Genomic DNA, 20,004 nt, shown 5'->3' with positions numbered 1-20,004 from the left:
ACTTTTTCCAGTGACTAGATAGGAGGAAGAACAAAGTAAGCAAGTTAACCCAGGTTTTGAGCCTGGGTCATAGGAAGAATGGCCAATGGGTCACTGGACGAATGCTGGGAGAAGCTGAGTTAGGAGGGGGGACTGGTTTGAGAAAGATGTTCAAAGACTTACTGTCCTCTGGGCAAGAGGAAATATGGAACAAGAAACTGGGGAAGAAGCGGAGAACAGAGGTGTAGAGAAAAACAGAAATGAAGCTATGAAGATCGGTTTACTTGGACAATGTCCAGGGCAAAAAATAGGGAAAGGAGGAGGAAGAAGAGGAAAGGCCGGACAAGTAGAAGAGTGGGAAGGTTAGAAGGCATGGAAGCCAGAGGAAGTTGTGAGATGGTCCCTCTATCAAGGGCTACAGATTCCCAGACTTCCCGTGGAATGGCAGGCCACCACTTGCGGGCTCGACAATCTGCTGACTGGAGTGACTGGACCCAGCCTGGGCTCTTCAAATTGATACCAAGTAATAATACCAGGGTCAAATGCATGGCAGGCCAATTTGTCCCCTCCATGCACCTTAATTTCCTCAACGATTAATAATCGCCACATCAAATACAAAAAATGAATAATCTTCCATATCAAATATGAAAAACATAGACATAGCTGAATCTGTTGTTCAGGAACTAAGCCCGGAGAAAAAGACTTAAATTGGACCAGCAAGAGGTCATCGATAACATTTTACACTAGATTTGGCTGCAGATTCCTACATGTGGTTGGGAGCAAATAGAAACAAGGTATATCGACAACAAAACCTGAAGAAAAAAGTGAAGGCAGCTTTACTCGCAGTAAGGTTGCAAACCAGGAGGCGTCTGTATTTTCTTTGGATCTGTATACCCACTTAAAGGTCAGCGTTCTTTCTAAAGTGACCCAGTTGTCTTTTACTCACTCCTAGGAAAGTTAAGAAGGCGATAGAGGGGCGCCTGGGTGGCGCAGTCGGTTAAGCGTCCGACTTCAGCCAGGTCACGATCTCGCGGTCCGTGAGTTCCAGCCCCGCGTCGGGCTCTGGGCTGATGGCTCGGAGCCTGGAGCCTGTTTCCGATTCTGTGTCTCCCTCTCTCTCTGCCCCTCCCCCATTCATGCTCTGTCTCTCTCTGTCCCAAAAATAAATAAAAACGTTGAAAAAAAAAATTAAAAAAAAAAAAAGGCGATGGAACAATTTCAGCACTCTTAGGGACAGCTCAAAGGACAGTCTTTAACGCCAAACAGGGCACGTACTGGGATGTTCCAGACCAGCACAGAGACTGGCAGAAGAATGAGGTGACAGAGGCATCCAGGGAGAGGAGAATAAACACGGTCTTGAGAGTGAGGCCCGAGTTCTAGTCCTGTGTCCACCTATTTCCAGCTAGGGAGAGTAACGTAACATGAGCCTCAGCTTCCTCCTCTGTAAAATGGGAATAATTACACTTCCCTCATTGGCTGATTATGAGGATTAAATTAGGTAATACATGGGGGCGCCTGGGTGGCTCAGTCAGTTAGGCGTCCGACTTTGGCTCAGGTCATGATCCCGCATTTCGTGGGTTCAAGCCCCAGGTCAGGCTCTGTGCTGACATCTCAGAGCCTGGAGCCTGCTTCAGATCCCGTGTCTCCCTCTCTCTCTGCCCCTCCCCTGCTTGCACTCTGTCTCTCTGCCTCCCAAGAAATAAATAAATACTAAAAAAAATATATTTTTTAAATAAATTAGGTAATACATGTCAAGGGCTGGACACATAATAAGAAATTCAGGAAAAGAAACCCTTCTTCTTTTCCTCCAGTGATTTGAAATACCAAGGGATTGAAATTCTCTATTAAAATGCAAACCTCCATTCCCCTCACGCTTCTTCTCTGCACCCTCCAAACACCCTTTAAAGTCCTTATCAACTACCACGTTGGCTAGGATGTGCCCCACAAATGGTCCTGAGCTTACTCGCAGGGAAACAACAGACGGCAAAAGGAGAGTGGTCATGACCACAAAAGAGACCGCTACTGCACAGCATCCCCTACAACAGATGACGCTACATTCCACAGTTCTCAATCAGTGCCTGGTGAGTGCACAAACCAATGGCTGAATGTAGCCAGGCTGTCCTTAGCAAAATGCCTGTTTTGCTTGAAGAACATGTAAGGACATTTTTTAAGCCCAAGTTCTGTAGTACTTCCCAAGGTGTGACTTATAACCCAGAGATGTATACGTTTAAATTTCTGATGCCCCCCACCTCCAAATTCTAGAGATTCAGGATCTCCAAGGGTGACGTCCTAGAATTCACTCTAATGCCCGGCACACTGAAGTTTGAGGGCCATGAACAACGGTCTCCGACTGGCTCCTTGGGGTCATGGTACTCTCATGGTTCTCCTTCAGAAGCATGCACCCCTACATCAGAGCTTAGTATGATAAAGGTAAAGGATGATGGGTGACATATCAGGGGATAAAAGTAAAGCATTATGGGAGCACAATGGAGTGACTTGATTCTGTACAGTAGGCAAAGGGTGGGTTCGGAGAAATCCAAGTGCTGAGAACGAGGACACTACTAACATAGTTATGGACACAGGAAAGGAAAGCACACATTGTCGTGCTTCCCAGCACCTTTCCTTTGAACCTCTTCCTCTTTTCATAAACATAAATGGTCATGCCCCCACCCCCAGATATGATGATCGCCATATTATCGCCAGGCAAGAGGATTTCTTCCAAGCTTTTCTTTCAGTTCTCTGTTTTACGAAGACAATAGTTGTAATTTTTTCCCCTGCTTGTTTCCAAATATAAAATCATGTTCTCGAATAAGCTTTCTCACATGGCACACGCTTCCTCCAGAGATTCTGACACTTGCCCTGCCCCCATCTTGCAAACTGTTGGCAGGAACAAAATGAGGAGACTGTTGGGAGGGCCTCAAGTAGAGGGGCAGAGGAATATTGTGTGCAGACAGGGAGGGGTCAAGGGATGAGCCCCTGCCAGGCCAGACTGACTAAGAATGGAAGAGCGAAGAACAAAGAAGAGGAAGATACACAAGCTGAAGCACCTCTGAAGTTCTGGGAATACCAGGTGCCTTAGAGATGAGGGAACGGCTCCTCGGAGAAACTCAAAGTTATATAACAGAACAGGTCATTTGGAAGCCCTGCTCCATTTGAAGCTTACCCAAGGACTCTGCTGGTGATGAAAAAATTTCCCTACAAATATTTATTAAGTACCTACTAAGGGCCAGGCTCTGTACTGCCTGCCATCCTACCTGGGCGTTAGGCTCGTTTAGTAAGTTACAGATCTGAGGCCTGTCTGTCTGGATGCTTTTAGCTTCACCACCCATAGTGACACCAGTCTCTTCTTGCCCGTGGCTTTCTCCTGTGAGTATATTAGTGAGTATGCGCTAAACACATAATTTGATCCATATAAAACACAACAAGCATGTCCAGGGAAAATGCACTTACACGAAATAGCTAAGGAGGAAGAATGGAGACAATGGCCTCAAACAAACCTGGGGTCAGATCCTGACTCAGTAGCTAGGAATTCTTTATAAAGAGGCTGGCAAGTAGCAGGTATTTAATGAATAGTAATCATTTTAATTATTAATCGCTACGCTTAGTATAGAAATCTTAGGAGTATGAAAGCTCATACTTTTTGGTTGGTTGGGGTTCTTTCCAGGGTTTCTCAGGGGCAGTGCTACTGACATTTTGGACCCAATAAGTCTTTGTTGTTAAGGGCCGTCCTGGGCATTGTAGGGTGTTTCTAGCAGCATCCCTGGCCTCTGTTCTGCAGATGCCAGGAGCAACCACACCTCACCCCAGGTGGTGGCAGCTAATAATGTCTCCACTCATTGCCAAATGTCTCCTGTGGGGTAAAATTGCCCCCAGTTAAGAAACCACTGAATGAGTTGAGTAACTAATGGTGCCCAGTTTTCAGGCTCCCAAGCTTCTAACCGTATCGATCATTCTGTTGAATTGTTGGGGGAATCCAACTTCAGACGAATAGGAAGCAGCCTCAGTTCTGTTCATCCAAGGAACATATCATAATATGGCAATTTCTTCCTCTTTTCATGAACAAGAAACTAGGTATGTTTTTCTCTATTTCCAATGATGATGTAGACACATTTGGGATGTTCCTCCCTAAAACTGGAATCACACTGAGTTTCTAAAACGACAGCAACATAAAATCACTAGTAAAAACAAGGATTGTGAGAGTAACTAGAGATAACTTAGGTCAGAATGTCTGTCTTCCAGATGGTGCGTAGTCACCATTCTGAAAAGGATGTTTGGGTGTTTTATTCTGCAAACATGTCCTTAGCTACAAACGACAGTGAGAAGGATGGTCCCTCCACAACCCATACAGCAGTTCTGGTTCTTTTCCTTCTAGAATATGCACTCAAGATGGCATGCCTTACTTTAAATGCCAAAGACAGAGAAGTATGGATGCTCTCACCATTCCTAATGGCTTCAGCCATTCTGGGTGGTTCAATTTAGGAGAAAAATATCATTCTACAGCATGAAATCAGACTTGGCGGAAAGTTAAAACTCACATCTTTTTTTTAAGTTTATTTTTTAGACAGAGAGAGAGAGACAGAGAGAGCATAAGCAGGGGAAGGGCAGAGAGAGAGTGAGAGATTGAGAGAGAATCCCAAGCAGGCTCCCTGCAGTCAGTGCAGAACCTAACACAGGGCTGAATCCCCCGAACGGTGAGATCACGACCTGAGCTGAGATCAAGAGCTGGACGCTCAACCAACTGAGCCACCCAGGTGCCCCTAAAATTCACATCTTACCTGATGAGTTATCCATCCAGAAATCAGAGAGTATTTTGTGTGTGTCCGCGATAAAGCCAGTATCACTCTAAGCAGAACAGAGTCTTTAGAAAAGTTGAAGGTAGAAAGGGAAATAATTAGAAATAACTAGAAACAATTAACACCTTAACAGAAGGACCAACTGAAAGGATTAACTGAAATCGCACTAGCGTTTGACAGAAGGCCAAGCCACTGAGAGCTGCGATGGTGCGTTCGTTCGTTTGTTCATTCAAAACCTATTGTTGATCGCATTGACTAATAAGCCACACTCTGCTAGGTGCGTGAAGACTGCGGCATGGGCTCTGTCCTACTAACGTGTATACAAATACATCTGTACTTACACACTGGTCTATGTGTGATGAAGAATGGGAGTGGGGCACAGTAACAGAGGCTAACGAGGGAGAAGGTGGCTACTTAGAGGGCTGGAAAGGGAAGGCATCTCCAAGGTGGTGGCAGAAGAGGCGGGGAGCGCCCCGGCTGGGAAAAAACAGCACCTGCAAACATTCGTAAGCGGAAGCGGAGAAGAGCTCGGTGAGAGGGAAGGACGGGAAGGAGACAAAGGGAGGAGAGGGCCTGTAGGGACGGGCCCTGGAAGAGTTCCATAGGAATGTCACCAGTCTCCCTCACCCAGTGTCTGCGAAGAGTACCTTGCTCTTCAACCCTTAGGACATAAGGTATGTACAATATGAGTTTCAACTTAAGTGGGAGAGACAAGGAACATCAGAAAATGAACAACTTGGGACAAACAATAAGGAAACAAACAAATGGAAATAACCTGAAAGTGAAATCCACGGTCTGTGTATTTGGTCACAGTATCTGCACGAGAGGTGCCGTCTCTCCAGAGGCTTCGATTGAATCCCGCTGAAAACGGGGACAGACCCAGGATCTTCAGTGCCAGCAGGGCAGTGGTTCTGAACTTTTAGCTGCATCATAATCACCTGAAGAGCTTGTTAAAACAGACTGCTGGGTCCCACCCCGCATATTCTGATTCAGTAGGTCAGGGTGGGCCCAAGAATTGCATTTCTAACAAGTTCCCAGATGATGCTGATGCTGCTGGTCTGTGGACCACACTTTGAGAGCCACTGGTCTCAGACCTTTGGGGCCCCATGTCTCTATGCACTCCGAATCCCAGCCTAAATGAGGGAACAGGCCTCTTGCCTGTTGTAAAAGAACCATCGAAACCCAGAGTTCTGTCTTGAACTAAAATTACTTGACTTCATGAAAGTTCAGTGTTTCTTCTTTTAATAAGTAGTAATTACAATAGCATCCACCTCAAAGCGTTATGAGAAATCCATGAGTCAGTTGCATGTAAACTGTAAAACTCTCAGCCCGTGCCTAGCAAGTGGCACATACTCCATAATTCTTAGCTTGTTATTACTAACCCGTCATCCATTTTCTTTCAAAATACGGTCATTTGAAGAGGAGATTTCATTTTTTGTTGTGCTAGACACACAGTTTCTTTTCGTTTAAGTTTTTTGAGTTTGGGAATATTTCATTGGTAGATCCAGGAGATCTTAAGACCCAGGGCATCTTAATTTGAGCCCCCTCTGCCACAATTAGGGAAAATACCTCCAGATTACAGACCAAATGAAAAAAAAATGGGCTAGAGTCGGTATTTTCGGTAAATTACGAATATTCAGTAAGTATACACACAATGAGTATTGATGAATGGAGTGATCGTACCGTGGATGGGAGGTTGAGGTCAAGGGGTCTGCACTGCGCAGGCTGTATGTGAGGCCATGCGCCTCGCTGCCCTTCAAAGCCAGGTTACAGTGAAACGTTCCGCCACTAGAAAGCACTCAGCAGATGTCGGACAGGATGGCATGGAGAAACCAGAGAGCATTCAGGACAGTACCTTGCGTGGAGAATATTAAGGTACAAACATTTGTATGTGTGAGTCTAAATGTAAAATGTATCCTGATACTGGGTCACAGTAGGAAAAAACGTTGAAAACTCTAGACGACAAAACACAGACCACTAGGTACAAGAGGCAGAAAATCAGGTTTTTGCTCCCTCCAAGGAAGCTGTTAGAATAATGCTTACCACAAAGCACTAGAAACCAGATTTTCTCAGGTGGTGGGACCCCCACACCTATATCACCCCTCTGGCGATGATCTAACACAGGCTGAGTGACGATGCATTATAGAAGGAGGGCCCTGGGTCTTACTCCTGTGTGGACACTAAGATCTGCTGACTCTCCAAAAGGGAATGAGATCGGACCTGAGCTTCTGTTACAAGAGAGAATGGCGAACATCAAAACCTTAACATCCAGACTGCAGACGCCATCCAGCCTCTCTAGGAGAAGGAGTTGCTCTGTGTTGATATATTACACAGACGGAGCACGCATCCATTCCCTGAAGTTGTTTAGGTTTTCTACTGTAGGATTAATTTCCAAAACATCCTTTTCTAATTGAGGTGATAAAACAACTCAGACATCAGCAATCAGGCCTCATTGATGGAAGCCCCTAAGTGGAGTCCCATGGGGATTGAGTACCTGGTGATAGGAGCTGAGCTGTGTTTTATCACACCTCCTACCAGAGCAGGCTAAGATCCAATGCAAAGAACAGAGAGTCCCCAGGCACTGCTCCCACACCTAGAGCTGCCAGATAAAACACGTGACACCAGTCGGATTTGAACCTCAGGAAAGCAGCAGAATTTGTCCAGTATAGTATGTCTCAAATATTGCAGAGGACACGCATATACTTTTAAAATCGTATTCTGTTTACCTAAAATTAAATGTTAAGTGGAGATCCTGTATTCTTGTTTGCTAATTCTGACAAATCCCTACCTACCCTGGGTTATGTCTCTGTATCTATCTGCCTTAGAGGATTCTTCAGTCTCTCATTTGGTAAACAGTGCAGATGTCGGCACCAAGGAGGTGATGGTGGCAAAAAGCAATAATGATGCGAAAAATCACAAAAGGAGTGAAATTCACATGAACCTGGTGTTAGCTGAGCCCCACAGAGCCAAACGTAAGAGCCTTTTGAGAGCGGGACAGACTCCATGAGGCATCAGGACGCGCGCACATTTGCGGAAGGAGTGGATGGGGTTCCAGTCCTACTCTGTAGAGTGTCCACGCTAAACCTCAGGCTGGGATGAGGGAGAAGATTCAGCTTCGTTCATCCGCTGTTACCCAGCACTCTGGAACGCGATCCCTACAGGAGGAGCAGACTGTGGCTGGCTCGTTATTCTAAGGCAGATGTGATGCTGTTCATGCCCGGTACCATTGCTCTAGCAGATCCTGCTGTGAAGAACGGATCTCTTCCAGGAAGCCTGGTTGGCCTCCCCTCAACCCCCATGACTGAGTCAGATTCCTCTTCCCCGGGGTCCCATGCTCTCCTTGTGTACTTCCCTTTTCCTACTTACCGTGATAATAATAATTACAACCCCACACAGAGTGCCGACTATGTGCTAAGTACTTTGCATACACTATCTTATTTAATCCCTCCCAATTAGCCTATGAAGCCGGTGTTTTGCACTCCCATGTCACAGATGAGTAAACCGAGGCCTAGAGAATGTAGATAACCTGCTCAAGCTCCCCAGTCAGTAAGTACCCATGGGCTTGGAGGAGCCAGAACTCCACACTGTGAATTTTCTGTTGATTGGGCTTTCTCCCCCACTTAGACCATCACTTCTTTGAGGGAAGAATTGTGTCATTTCCCCCTCGTGTCCCCAGGCGTAGCCTGCAGTGTGTAGCAAGTTGTAGGCAGTATTATAAACCAGGGAAGCCCGTATGTTTACAGTCAGATAGACCGAGGTGCAAATCACAGTCCTGCCATGGATCTGCCACTGAGAATCAGAAGTCTGGGATCTTATAGCTTACTCTGGGATTGAAGGCGGTGGGTAAGAACCTTAGCAGTAAACAACAGAGCCGGACTCAAGCTCTGATTTCTACCACTCACCAGGTGTGATCTGGCAAGTTATTGAACTTGTCTAAGCTTCCGTTCCTATCTGTTAAAGGAGGGAAATAATAGTACCTGCCTCTCAGGATTGTTTTAAGATGGCTGACATAAATGTCTTAGCAAGATACCTAATACGTGGAAAGCACTCAACAGACATCAGCTCCCTTTAATATAGTGCAGTTTTAAAAAATGTTTACTTATTTTGAGGGAGAAGAGAGAGAGTGTGCAGGCATGAGTGCACATGCAAGTGGGGGAAGGGCAAAGAGAGGATCCCAAGCAGGCTGCACTGTATCCACACAGAGCCCCATGCGGGACTCGATCTCATGAACCGTGAGATCAGGGCCTGATCATGAGTCGATGCCTAACTGACTGAGTCACTGAGTCAGGAGCCCCTATTATAGTGCATTTAAAGCTGCCATTTGAACCAGAGTAAATAAATTTTGGTTAACCCCTAGCATAAGTATTGCACGTTTTAGATATAGTTTTTATTCAGGAGATCCGAACTTGGGAAAAATAAACCCCATCGTGTAAGTAATTTGGGGGAGACTTATTTTTAAATTTTTTTTTCAACGTTTATTTATTTCTGGGACAGAGAGAGACAGAGCATGAACGGGGGAGGGGCAGAGAGAGAGGGAGACACAGAATCGGAAACAGGCTCCAGGCTCTGAGCCATCAGCCCAGAGCCTGACGCGGGGCTCGAACTCACGGACCGCGAGATCGTGACCTGGCTGAAGTCGGACGCTTAACCGACTGCGCCACCCAGGCGCCCCATGGGGGAGACTTATTTTTAAAGAATTCATCAAAGGAGAGTTTAGTCTTTTTAGTATGTACACAACACTAGAAGACTTCCCAGAAAAAGAAAGAAATATCCACGAGAAGGTCACACTGGGAGTGTGGAATCCGGGCTACCATGTTCCGTTGTGTGGGCTGTTCACTGCACAAGGGTGCCAGGCTGAGGGAGTGAATGAGGCAGAGGTGGAGGGCTGAAATCCAGCTTGCACTCTGCCCACTAAATTGGGAATACTGGCTCTGCTCTTCATGTACTTGGAGGGGTTAGTTTTTTTCTAATTTGCTCAAAGGCACTGTTTGAGCTTGTGGTGGCTTTAACTTCATACTTTTGTGGTTGATTGTTTTCCCTTTTATCTTCTTTCACTGTCACTAGATGAGCAGAATAAGAGAGGAGAAACAGAATGGAGTTCAGAAGGAAGAGATACCTGAAAGTGATGAGGGAGATGGGGGTACGGCAGAAGCAGCAAAAAAGAGCAACACTTATTAAATGCTGGTCATTTGTCAGGCACTGCCCTAAGTGTTTTAGATGTGCTAACTCATTTGATCTCGTTATATTCCTATACGACCAGGAGAACCACTGGAGTGAAGGAAGCAGGTGGTCACATGAGGTTAACCCACACAAGGGTCCCACAGGACCAAAAAATCACCTGGAATACCCCTTAGTCCATAGCAAATGTTTGGAATCTGGAATCCCTCTTTTGAGAGTGGGGAGAAAATGGCTCTTAGAGCCAAAAGGGAAATATTTTTTTGCTAAGGAGATAGTCTCAAGTTCTCTGGCTGGACAACCACAAAAGCTACAATAATGGACTTTTCTTTTTGGTCAAGAGCCAACGAATAGTGTGAGAGACAGAAACACAAATGCCCTGGCAGGTTACAAATCTCAGCAGGAGACTTTCATCATTCAGCTCCCCTCCAACCCCAGACTTTCTGTAGCGTTCATTTCAGACCAGGTTCTGCACCCACAGGTCCTTCCCTCTTCTCCTCAAAACCCGAAGTTTCCATCAAGTGTTTACCGTTAAACAGGGACCTGAAAGCAGCTATAGCGTCCACGGTTCCCAAACCTCTGAGTTTGAAAATAAATCTTGCTACCAGGTGGTCAGTGATCTTGCCAACTCCGGATTTGGGGGTACAGAGGTCACAGAGAGAGACAAATTAAGCAGAGATAAATACACATGCATATTTGACATGAAACTAACCGCACATGTGTGCCATGACGAACGTCCATAACTAGCAAGCCTTTAAGGAGTGTGTTTCCGCAGGCAGCAGCTAGGGACAGCAACATCGCCCCTGAACATCTGTTTCCCCCATTTTGCCAAAGAGCACTCTTTCTTTTTTTTTAATCCTCTTTTATAATTTGACCTGTTCCATTCTCTGGCAGAGGGCCCTATGAAGGCAAGCACTGCTTTTTCTGTCCATATTCCAACTTAAGATGGGAAAAGGAAGGAGGGAACAAGAGAAGGAAGGGGGAAGAGACAGACATAGGGAAACGGGTAGAGATGAGGCTGGGGAGAGAGAGAGACAGAGAGTGAGAAGGGAGAAAGGAGGAAGGGGGCAGGAGGAACACAGAGAGAAAGAGAGCACACAAGGGACACCAAATGATTTTAATGTGCCTGAGCCCTGAGCAAACCTGATTTGAGAAAAACACAAAGAACATACTCCAGAACGATCACCCAGTAGGAACGTGACCCAGAAATCATAACCACAGGATTCCTGAACAGACCAAGCTGGTTATTTACACTCTCTAGACTCCAGGAGCACTTAACAATTGATGAAATATCATTGCTTATAAGTAGTCAGGTTGTGTTTAATATTCAGGAATAAGTGAACACAGGCCTATATATTTCTAGTAAAAACATCTTGCTGGCAAGGAAAATGCCTTTTCCATATTCTTGTGGTGTGTGTGTGTGTGTGTGTGTGTTCTATCCCCTTATTCTAGATCTCCTTCCTCGCCCTTTCTTCTGTTTGGCCAAGGTAGATAACCATTTATCCCCCAGAATTTATTGTCATTTTCCCTTTCCTGCTCCCTCTCTCTCCGAACTAGAACACCCTGAGGTAAAGCTTCATCTCCCTGGCAAAGCACAGTATCGTTTCGCAAACGAACATCAGGAACATGGTGATGAATTTTCTACTTGAGCCTGAGTCCACCTGCCTTTAGTTCCATTTTCAGATTCCTCTCCAAGCTCCTACTGTCCTGCTCCAAATCCTGCGGCTGCAAAGGTCTAATTTCCTTTCGAAATAGCGTGAGCACCATCGGGAAACCATAAGAGGTTTCCTGTCCCAGGGACGCTAGGCTGTAATACAGAGCAGGAAGAGCAGGAAGCGAATGAAGGAAGCTAGGAGGCGTTTTTCTGGTTGTTGCTTCAGATCCTATTATGGAAAATTCCTTTGGAGCATACTGATCGTTATTTGTTGGTCTCAAACAAACATATACATATATGTTTGTTTATATATATAGTCTATATATTATGTATATGTATATGTGTGTGTGTGTGTATATGGTATGTATATGGTTAAGAGCACCTACCATTCATGCATTTATTCAACAAATATGCATGCAACAGCCATATACTGTATTGCCAAGCCCTGTGCTGGTTACTTTTACATAATTTATTGTATTACACCCGCAACCAAATTCCCCTGGGAGGAGGGCAACTTGTGTAGTCTCCTCCCCAGGAAACTGACATTGGCTCTGGAGCCAAAGATGATCTTTTCAGTCTAAGGTTTGCCTCTAACTAGCTGTGTGATTTGGGGAAGATAATTTAACCAGTGAGAGCCTCTGTTTCCTCCTCCATAATGTGAAAATAATTCCTTCTGCTCATGGAGTTGTTCTGAGGAGGAAATGAGCTGATATCCCCAACCAGATCAATCATGGAAGACACTGAGTTGCCCAGATTTAGGGCACTACACTGCTGACGAATCTTCCGTGGCCGTTGTCTGGGAGCCAGGAGGCCTGACCACACCCTGCGGCAGGGTGAGGTTTCCTGTGAAGGGAATTGAATTTCCCGATGTCAGTCATCCTGAGAAAGCTAAAACAGGGTGAGCACTCCCTCTCTCTCAGCAGCTATGTTTGGGGTTTAGGTAGGAGGAAGGCCGGACTGGATAGGATTCCAAGGGTCAGAGATCTTGGCTGGATCCCAGGCTGGGGTGAATCGCCTTAGCTGTTTTGGAGGCCAGCCAGAGTGGGGCAGGTAGCCAATCTGATGCCAGCCCCTCGATGGGTCTGGGTTTGTACAGTAATGAGAAGGACCCAGGCCCACTTGGAGGCTAAAACGGCATAGAGAAGCGTGGTACCCTCAACCCCCCGGGCAACAGAGGGTAGGATGCTGGGAAACCAACCAGGCTTGCAGCAAGTGAATGCCAAGCCTCCAGGTTCTGGTATGAGCAGGAGACAAGGGCAGCAGCAGCCATGGCCAGCGTCGTGTGGCCACCGGTTTCCGAGGACACAGAGCAGACATCATGGTGTCCACTGGCCTCAGTGAGGTGTATCTGAATTCTAGATCCCCTGGCAAAGGGCTAGAGCCGCCAGAACGGACTCGGGCTGCAAATAAGAACTCCTGAGAATTCCTGGACATAAACTGAGGGTAGCTTTAGAGAAAGACTTAATCTGTGTATAATATGGACAGTCAAATCCTCAGAAGTCTTTATATTTGAGGGTATCAATGTGGGTGAATGATTCAAACTCCAAGCTGGGAAGCTGGGTAGACAGTTTGTGTATGTAAAGCACCCATCACAGTAGGTGAATAATCAGCGCAACATCTTTCTTGGTTTTCACCCCCATATAACAGGAAGGAAGAAACTTTGGATGCAGGAGACATTTGACTTGGAACGGATTTGCTCCCAACTTTCGAGTCTTGCCGTATCCTCCTCACATAGGGTGGGGGAGGGGAGATGAGTGGCAGTGTTATTTGGTTCATATGCCAAAAATGAAATCTTTCAGAAGGTTCTGACCACGCTTGAAGGTATCAGAGCAATTGCCTAGGGACGTGAAAACAGTAAACATTTAAGGACGGCTGCTACATTTGAGCGTCAGTCCTACAACGCATTTACTTCCCACCCCCATGGTCGGAGCACGTCCTATTAGCATCCCCATCGTGTCAGCCAGGGTGCGAGCAGGAAATGGATGGTGTGCCCAGATGGTTCCAGAAGAGAGTCTGATGAAGGCACCGCTGATTCAAGTGTGCCGAGCAGGGTTAAGGGAAAACTGGTGAGGAAGCCCCCTAGAGGCAAAGTGGGGAACTGCTGCCACCCTGGGTCAGAAGAGAGGACTCCAGAATCCAGCATGATGTGATGCTACAAGAGAGGGGGACTCTGGAGGAGCTGTGGCCTGGACCAGCACAGCCTGCCAGGAAGGGAATAAGTGCCCTGGCTCTTTTTCTTTCCACCCGCCCCTATCCTGCCGAATCCAACTGGATATATTCCAGACGATATATTCCGAAAGGTACGTTTTCCAGGGCACACAGCAGAGTGGCAAAGATGGTATTGGGTCTGGCAGAGCATCAGAAAATAGATGACACAGGATTTTAGAGACTAGGAAATGAAGCTATAGATTAAGTAATTTGCTCAAGGTCAGGAAGAAAGTAAAATTTAAACCCACACAGTACGACTCAAAGTACATGTTCTTAACCACTAACGCATGCTTCCTATAATTCATTTAAAAGATTACTAATTATCCAGCACCTCTTTCTGTCTGCCCCCTACCCAATCATTCTGCTGTTGATGGACTCCACCTTATGCCCACCCAAATTTCCCAGCCTCCTTAGAGCTAGGTATGGCCATGGGACTAAAGCTCAGGCCAAAGGAACGTAGGTGAAATGATGTGTGCAGCTTTCAGGCTGTGCCCTCCGTTTCCTTTCTGTCTTCCCGATGGGCCGGAATGTGGATGTGATGGTGGGGCCTGAAGCAGCCACCCTGAACTGCGTGGAAGCAATATTTCAAGATGTCGGAGCACAGAGAAGCCACCATAACAGTACCTGCCTATGTTCTAAGTGAAAAAGAAACTAACTTGTTTCTTATTTAAGTCACTGTCCTTTTAGCTTTTGTTATAACAGCCAAACCAGTATCCTAAATAATACAAAGACCTGGCACCTACATGGCCAGGATATGGCTCAGCCATCGTGGCTGAAGCAATATGACTGGCAGAGACTGCTGATGATCCCAGTGTATGTGTTCTCTCCTTCTTGGAATATTACTAGACTCCACTGCCTAGCCTCCTTCCTTCTAGGTGAGGCTACGGGCCCAGTTCTCACCTTGGGAATATGAAAAGTGAGTATGTTACCTCCAGGTTGAGACAAGTCAACATGACTGTAACACAAACAAGAAACACTGACTTTATCATGTTAAGCCACTGACATGTGTGTGTGTTTGTTACAGCAGTTAGCCCATCCTGACTAATTTTATACTGAACAAGCTGCTGTACTCTGACAGACAGAAATACTATATTATCCAGAGCTGTGAACTCATCTCCTATTTTAGGAAGGAAAGGGGGGAGGCTGGTAAACATTTAAGTTATCATTTTAAAGACGTTACACAAATGTCATCATTTATTCTAATAGAGCCCATACATCCTGCTTGAATGAGGAGAATAAGAATTGCACAAGGAAAACTCCTTCTCATGGTATATCAGCCCTCAGCAGCATGGCTCCCAAGAATGGTATTTTCTTTTTTTATACATAATTTTTTTTTAATTTACTTATTTTGAGAGAGACAGAGAGAGAGAGAGAGAGAGAGAGAATCCCAAGCAGGCCCTGTGCTTTCAGCCCAGAGCCCAATGTGGGCCTCGATCCCATGAACTGTGAGATCATAACCTGAGCCAAAATCAAGAGTCGGTCACTTAACCGACTAAGCTACCCAGGTACCCTCCAAGAATGCCATCTTCAAGGGCACTCCTTTAGGGACTCAGAGGAAAGTTCGCAGGGTCTGAGCACAGACAGCAACAACTGAGCTCAATGAGGCACGCCAGAGGGTCAAGCAATCCCAAAGGGCAGCACATCAGGAAAAGTGAAGGGAATGTGGGATCTGTCTGCTTTTGGGTGGTAGGAGGGGACTTCCCCCCACTCTTTATAATGTCCAAATTTCCTAAAATAAACAGGTGTTACCTTTATACTAAAAAATGTTTTTAAAACTTCAATTTTTAAGAAAGGTAGAAAATAAACTGGATAAGCCTAACGAATGAACAAAGGAGAGAGATCTAGGCACAGGTCAAAGGATTCGGTCCCCAAGGCATGGTGATAACAAGCAGAGGATCCAATCTTAGAGACAGGTATCTGAAAAGACACAGTATCCCAGGGTCCGCCATCACTCACTCGTTCAACAAGCATTTACTGATGCCAGGCTCTGTGCTGGCTGCTAGATTTACAGAGAATGAGGTGGCCACCATCTGGGCCAGTAACTCACAACCTGGCTACACACTGGAATCACTGGAAATGTGATTTTTAAAAGCACACTGCCGCCTGGGGCCACATTCTAGAAATTCTGATGTCCTTGGTCAGGGTGAAGGCTTGGTTTCAGGACTTTCGTTTTTATTTTTTTAAGTTCTTAAAATTTATTTTGGGGGGGGGGGAGAGCATGGGCAGGGGAGGGGCAGAGAGACGGAGAGAGAGAATACCAAGCGGGACCCCTATGCAGGGCTCAAACACACAAACCGTGAGATCACGACCCGAGCAGAAATCAAGAGTTGGACGCTTAACCATCTGAGTCACCCAGGCACCCCGGTTTCAGGACTTTTAACAGCAACCCTGATTCTGACGTGCAGGGTTGAGAACCACTAGGACGACAGGACACTTAGGCTTAGTGTTGAACGAAGGGTAGGAGCCAGCCAGGAAGAAAAGGAGGAAAGGAGGGAGGGAGGGCACGTAGGCACGGGGAACAGGGCTGAATTTAGAGGACTGCCACATGGCTCAAATACAACTACAAAGTTATAGTGGGTGGGGGTGATGCAGATCATGGAGGTCTTCCCATGCCTAACCAAACATCCATCCTCCAAGTAGTAGGGAGTCAGTAAAAGTTACTAGACAGGGGCAGACATGGTCACCTCTGGGTTTAGAGAGCTATCACTTCTGCCTAGGGATGGGACTATAGAAAGGCTATGAAGAGGTGTGGGCTTTGCCTCCTTAGGAAATGGAACCACGGGGGCGCCTGGGTGGCTCAGTCGGTTAAGTGTCCAACTCTGGGTTCCGGCTCAGGTCATGATCTCAAGGTTCATGAGTTTGAGCCCCACATCAGGCTCACTGTACTGACAGTGCAGAGCCTGCTTGGGTTTCTCGCTCTCCCTCTCTCTCTCTGCCCCTCCCCTGCTCATTCTCTCTCTCTCTCTCTCTCAAAATAAAGAAACTTTTAAAAAATCCTAAAAAGAAAGAAAGAAAGAAAGAAAGAAAGAAAGAAAGAAAGAAAGAAAGAAAGAAAGAAAGAAGAAAATGGCACCACCAGAGAGAGAGGGCTTATTTCTGGATTCTCCATCACAGGCAGCCTTCAATACAGCATTCGTCTAGAGATAAGACTCTTATTTCTACTGTCTTTTCAAAACCTCCTTTTTTTGTAACTTAATTTCATTACATGATCTTGCTGCAACACTGAGGATAAAATGCTAAGGGCCAGTGCAGTGCACTTGGAGACTCAGATGAGAATTTGGAGGTGAAACAGACTACCAATCGTGCCACAAGAAAGCAATGGGACTGTCACCAAAGATCTCAGATGGAAAACCATTCCATGTGCTACTGCAGGGACAAATCACTAAATAACTCAATTGACCGGATCAGCATCCCTGACCATCTGTTTTTGGAGACTGGGTAAGTTGCAGAGAAATTTCTAGAAATAAAAATGGTATCGGTTAATAGGTGGGACAATTGACAAGAGCCATTCCATCCTTCACGCACAGGAAATAAGTACCTTTCAAATGAATAATAGTAACAGTGAGCACTCCCTGAAGACCTGAGTATACAACTCAGGTACTAGGGCTTTCCATACACCATCTATGACATCCATGCAAGGTCTCCAGTTGGGCCAAGGAGATAACCAAGGCTCCGAGTGGTTCAGCCACCTTCCCAAAGTCACAAGTAAATGCAATGATAGAATTCAAACGAAGTTTTTATGACTTCCCTCTACCTCTTCTTCAGGTCCCTCATCTGCAGGCCAGGGGTTGAATCTGTGCTCATCTGTGTTCCAGAAAGAATGGCTTCTTGACAAGCTCATCAACTGCCGTAAGAGGCATTTTTCCCACTGTGTGTCTAACAAAAGCACCAAAAACTATCATGACTCTTTCCAAGGGAGAAATGCCAGCTTCGTCTTTGATCTGAGCAGCAAGGAAGCAACGCAGTCCCATCCAGTGAGCTGCTCTGACAGGGAGAGAATAACCCTTTGGAGACACCATGCACGCAAATAGCATGGCCCATGAATATCAATAATAAACACCCATAGCTGTGTACTTCCTTTGGCTCAAGGCTCCTGGCAGCATCTCAGGATACTGGAGCTGGATGACACCTTAGGGGTCACCTGCCACAACCCCAGCTTTCCAAAGATGAGAAAACAGGCTAGTTAACATATTTATCAAGAACCCTGGTCTCAGGCTCTCAGACTTGTGTTTTCTATTCTCAGTCACCCTGCAATCTCAGAGCCCAGGAGGAAACCCCATGGCTCCTATATCTCCTCATGAGAAATTGCGCTTTTCCCCCAGGGAAGCTGAAGAGAAATAAGGTTGCTTCCTTATCCTCTACTGCTAATTTGAAGGGCTCCCCTTACATATCAGTGCCTCAGCACCGAGGGCAGTCCAGTCTGTTGCTGCCGGAAGTAGATATGGAGACAAAAGAGGGTCAAACACCCGGGCCCTTTCTGGTGCCTAAATCATTCCGTGACTGCAAACAATTTAGTAGGTATACAGGAGGTTTCTCAGAGCAAGGAATGCTCAGCCCATATAGAATGCTTATGCTGATCTATAATTTAAGAGAACCAAATAGCTTCTGTCACACTGTGGAGTGCCAGGGCTGGTGTCATTAATACACAATTACACACGAGCAGAGCCCTTCACCGCATATCCGCCCTCTTAATAAATCACTTCATGCAAACCTGTGGTGTAGATGTCATTTTCATTCCATAAAAGGATTCACTATAGTGAGCCTTTAAAAGCTAGTTTTGTTTATGCATTTAATCTGCGATTCCATTTACAGAGATAATGATGGCCTCGCAACTTGTCAGACACACACCTTCTGAATAAAACAAGGCACTCTCCCCTGTCTCGGAATGCCATCCTCCATGCAGACCTATTTTGGGTGCATGAGAGTCATCGCTGAGGTGGAGTTTTATTTCAGGTGGAGTGGGATTTGGTAAGGACCAAAAGAAAGAAAAGGGAACCCATCGCTGAGCCACCAAAGTGAGACTGGGTGGCAGGAATATTGAGAGGGATCCTGACAATGCAAATTTCCTTCTCTCCGCACAAGGAAGTCTGTCTGTGACAGGAGGGTCGCAGTTCACCCACCACAAGTCTACACTTACAGGTTCAGGCACAGGAGGACGAAATGCCCCCGGTTCCCAGACACCTACAGGGAGGGACACAGCTCCCAGGTGGTGACTAGACCGCCCTTGGGGGCGCTCAACTCAATTCAGTAATGGACTACCCTCACGAGGTCCTAATCGGGCAAGGTCCTTGGTTGGGCAGAGACAGCCACCAATGTGTCCTTACAGGTAGGATGAGTCCAGCTGCTTCCAGAGGCCCCAGGTCGGGAAGTTTGCTAAGCCTCGCTCCTCGCCACCGCCCCCCCCCCATGCCACATCTGACACTTCCCCTGTCACCCCCAAGCACTCCTGGGGGGTGCCTCCTGACCCTATCCCTCCTCCCCTCCAGCTGATTCAGTCCTGGCACCCCCAGACTCTCCGTTCTTGGGCGGAATTCTGAGAAGAGGCAAAGGGCTAGACTTACCTAACTCCTCCGGGCTGTAGGGCTCGGGAGAGGCTTCCACAAACTCACTGTCTGGAGTAAGAGGGAAAAAAAAAAGACAAAACAGAAAACAAAAACAGAATCGCAATCACTCAGGGCAAATCGATCAAGCATCTGCTACCGCGCAGGTACCCTAGAAAAGCGCGGGTTTCTCTCTCGCAGAGATCGGAGTCCGTAAACCCGGGGGCCAGGCGGGGTTCGGTACACCGGATCCAAAGGGGGTAAGAAATTGCCAAAGAAACTTGCCGGGCCAATTCGTACCCGGGACCGCGCGCCTCCCAGGCTCGGGCAGGTGCGCGCCAACTTTCCGCGGGTGCGACCCCGCGGATCCCCGGGCCCGGCGCGCCGGGCCGCGACCTCATCCTGTCGCCCTCAGCCCGCGAGGCGCATTGCTGCGTCCCCCGGGCTCACGTCGACGCCCCGGCGCCGAGAAGCCCCAAAGTTTCGCGGCGGGTACCGGAGGCCCGCGGGCGCGCGGCGGCGGTGGCGGCGGCGAGCTCCCCGCGCCCACCAGGCCGGGCGCCCCGCGCGCATCCCCGCCGCCCGTTGCTAGGCGACCGTGGCCGTCACGCTCGGCAGCGGCGCGCGCGCTGCCTCCCAACTCCCTGTTGGAGGG

The 20,004-nt window shown here is 47.0% G+C and overlaps 1 protein-coding gene across 8 annotated transcripts in view; it reads right to left on the bottom strand.

Annotated features, from left to right (window-relative positions):
• The window catches only part of AMOTL1 (angiomotin like 1), a 154,930-nt gene that overhangs the window by 102,387 nt on the left and 32,539 nt on the right, over positions 1-20,004 (bottom strand). For 4 of the 8 annotated variants that reach the window (XM_025928430.2, XM_086678594.1, XM_086678602.1 and 1 more), the window contains one exon: positions 19,371-19,421. The exons of 2 other annotated variants lie outside the window; for them this stretch is intronic. In XM_025928430.2, the coding sequence (XP_025784215.1) occupies positions 19,371-19,421 (51 nt within the window). Of the gene's footprint in view, positions 1-19,370; positions 19,422-19,630; positions 19,710-20,004 lie in introns of those variants that run through there. 2 more of the 8 variants (XM_086678601.1, XM_086678595.1) reach the window with 2 other exon arrangements.

Source organism: Puma concolor, chromosome D1, assembly GCF_028749965.1.
Source record: "Puma concolor isolate L17-30 chromosome D1, mPumCon1.1.hap2, whole genome shotgun sequence".
NCBI classification, from domain to species: Eukaryota; Metazoa; Chordata; class Mammalia; order Carnivora; family Felidae; genus Puma; species Puma concolor.
The sequence above is the reverse complement of the archived record's forward strand: the minus strand, read 5'-3'. Positions and strand labels throughout refer to the sequence as shown.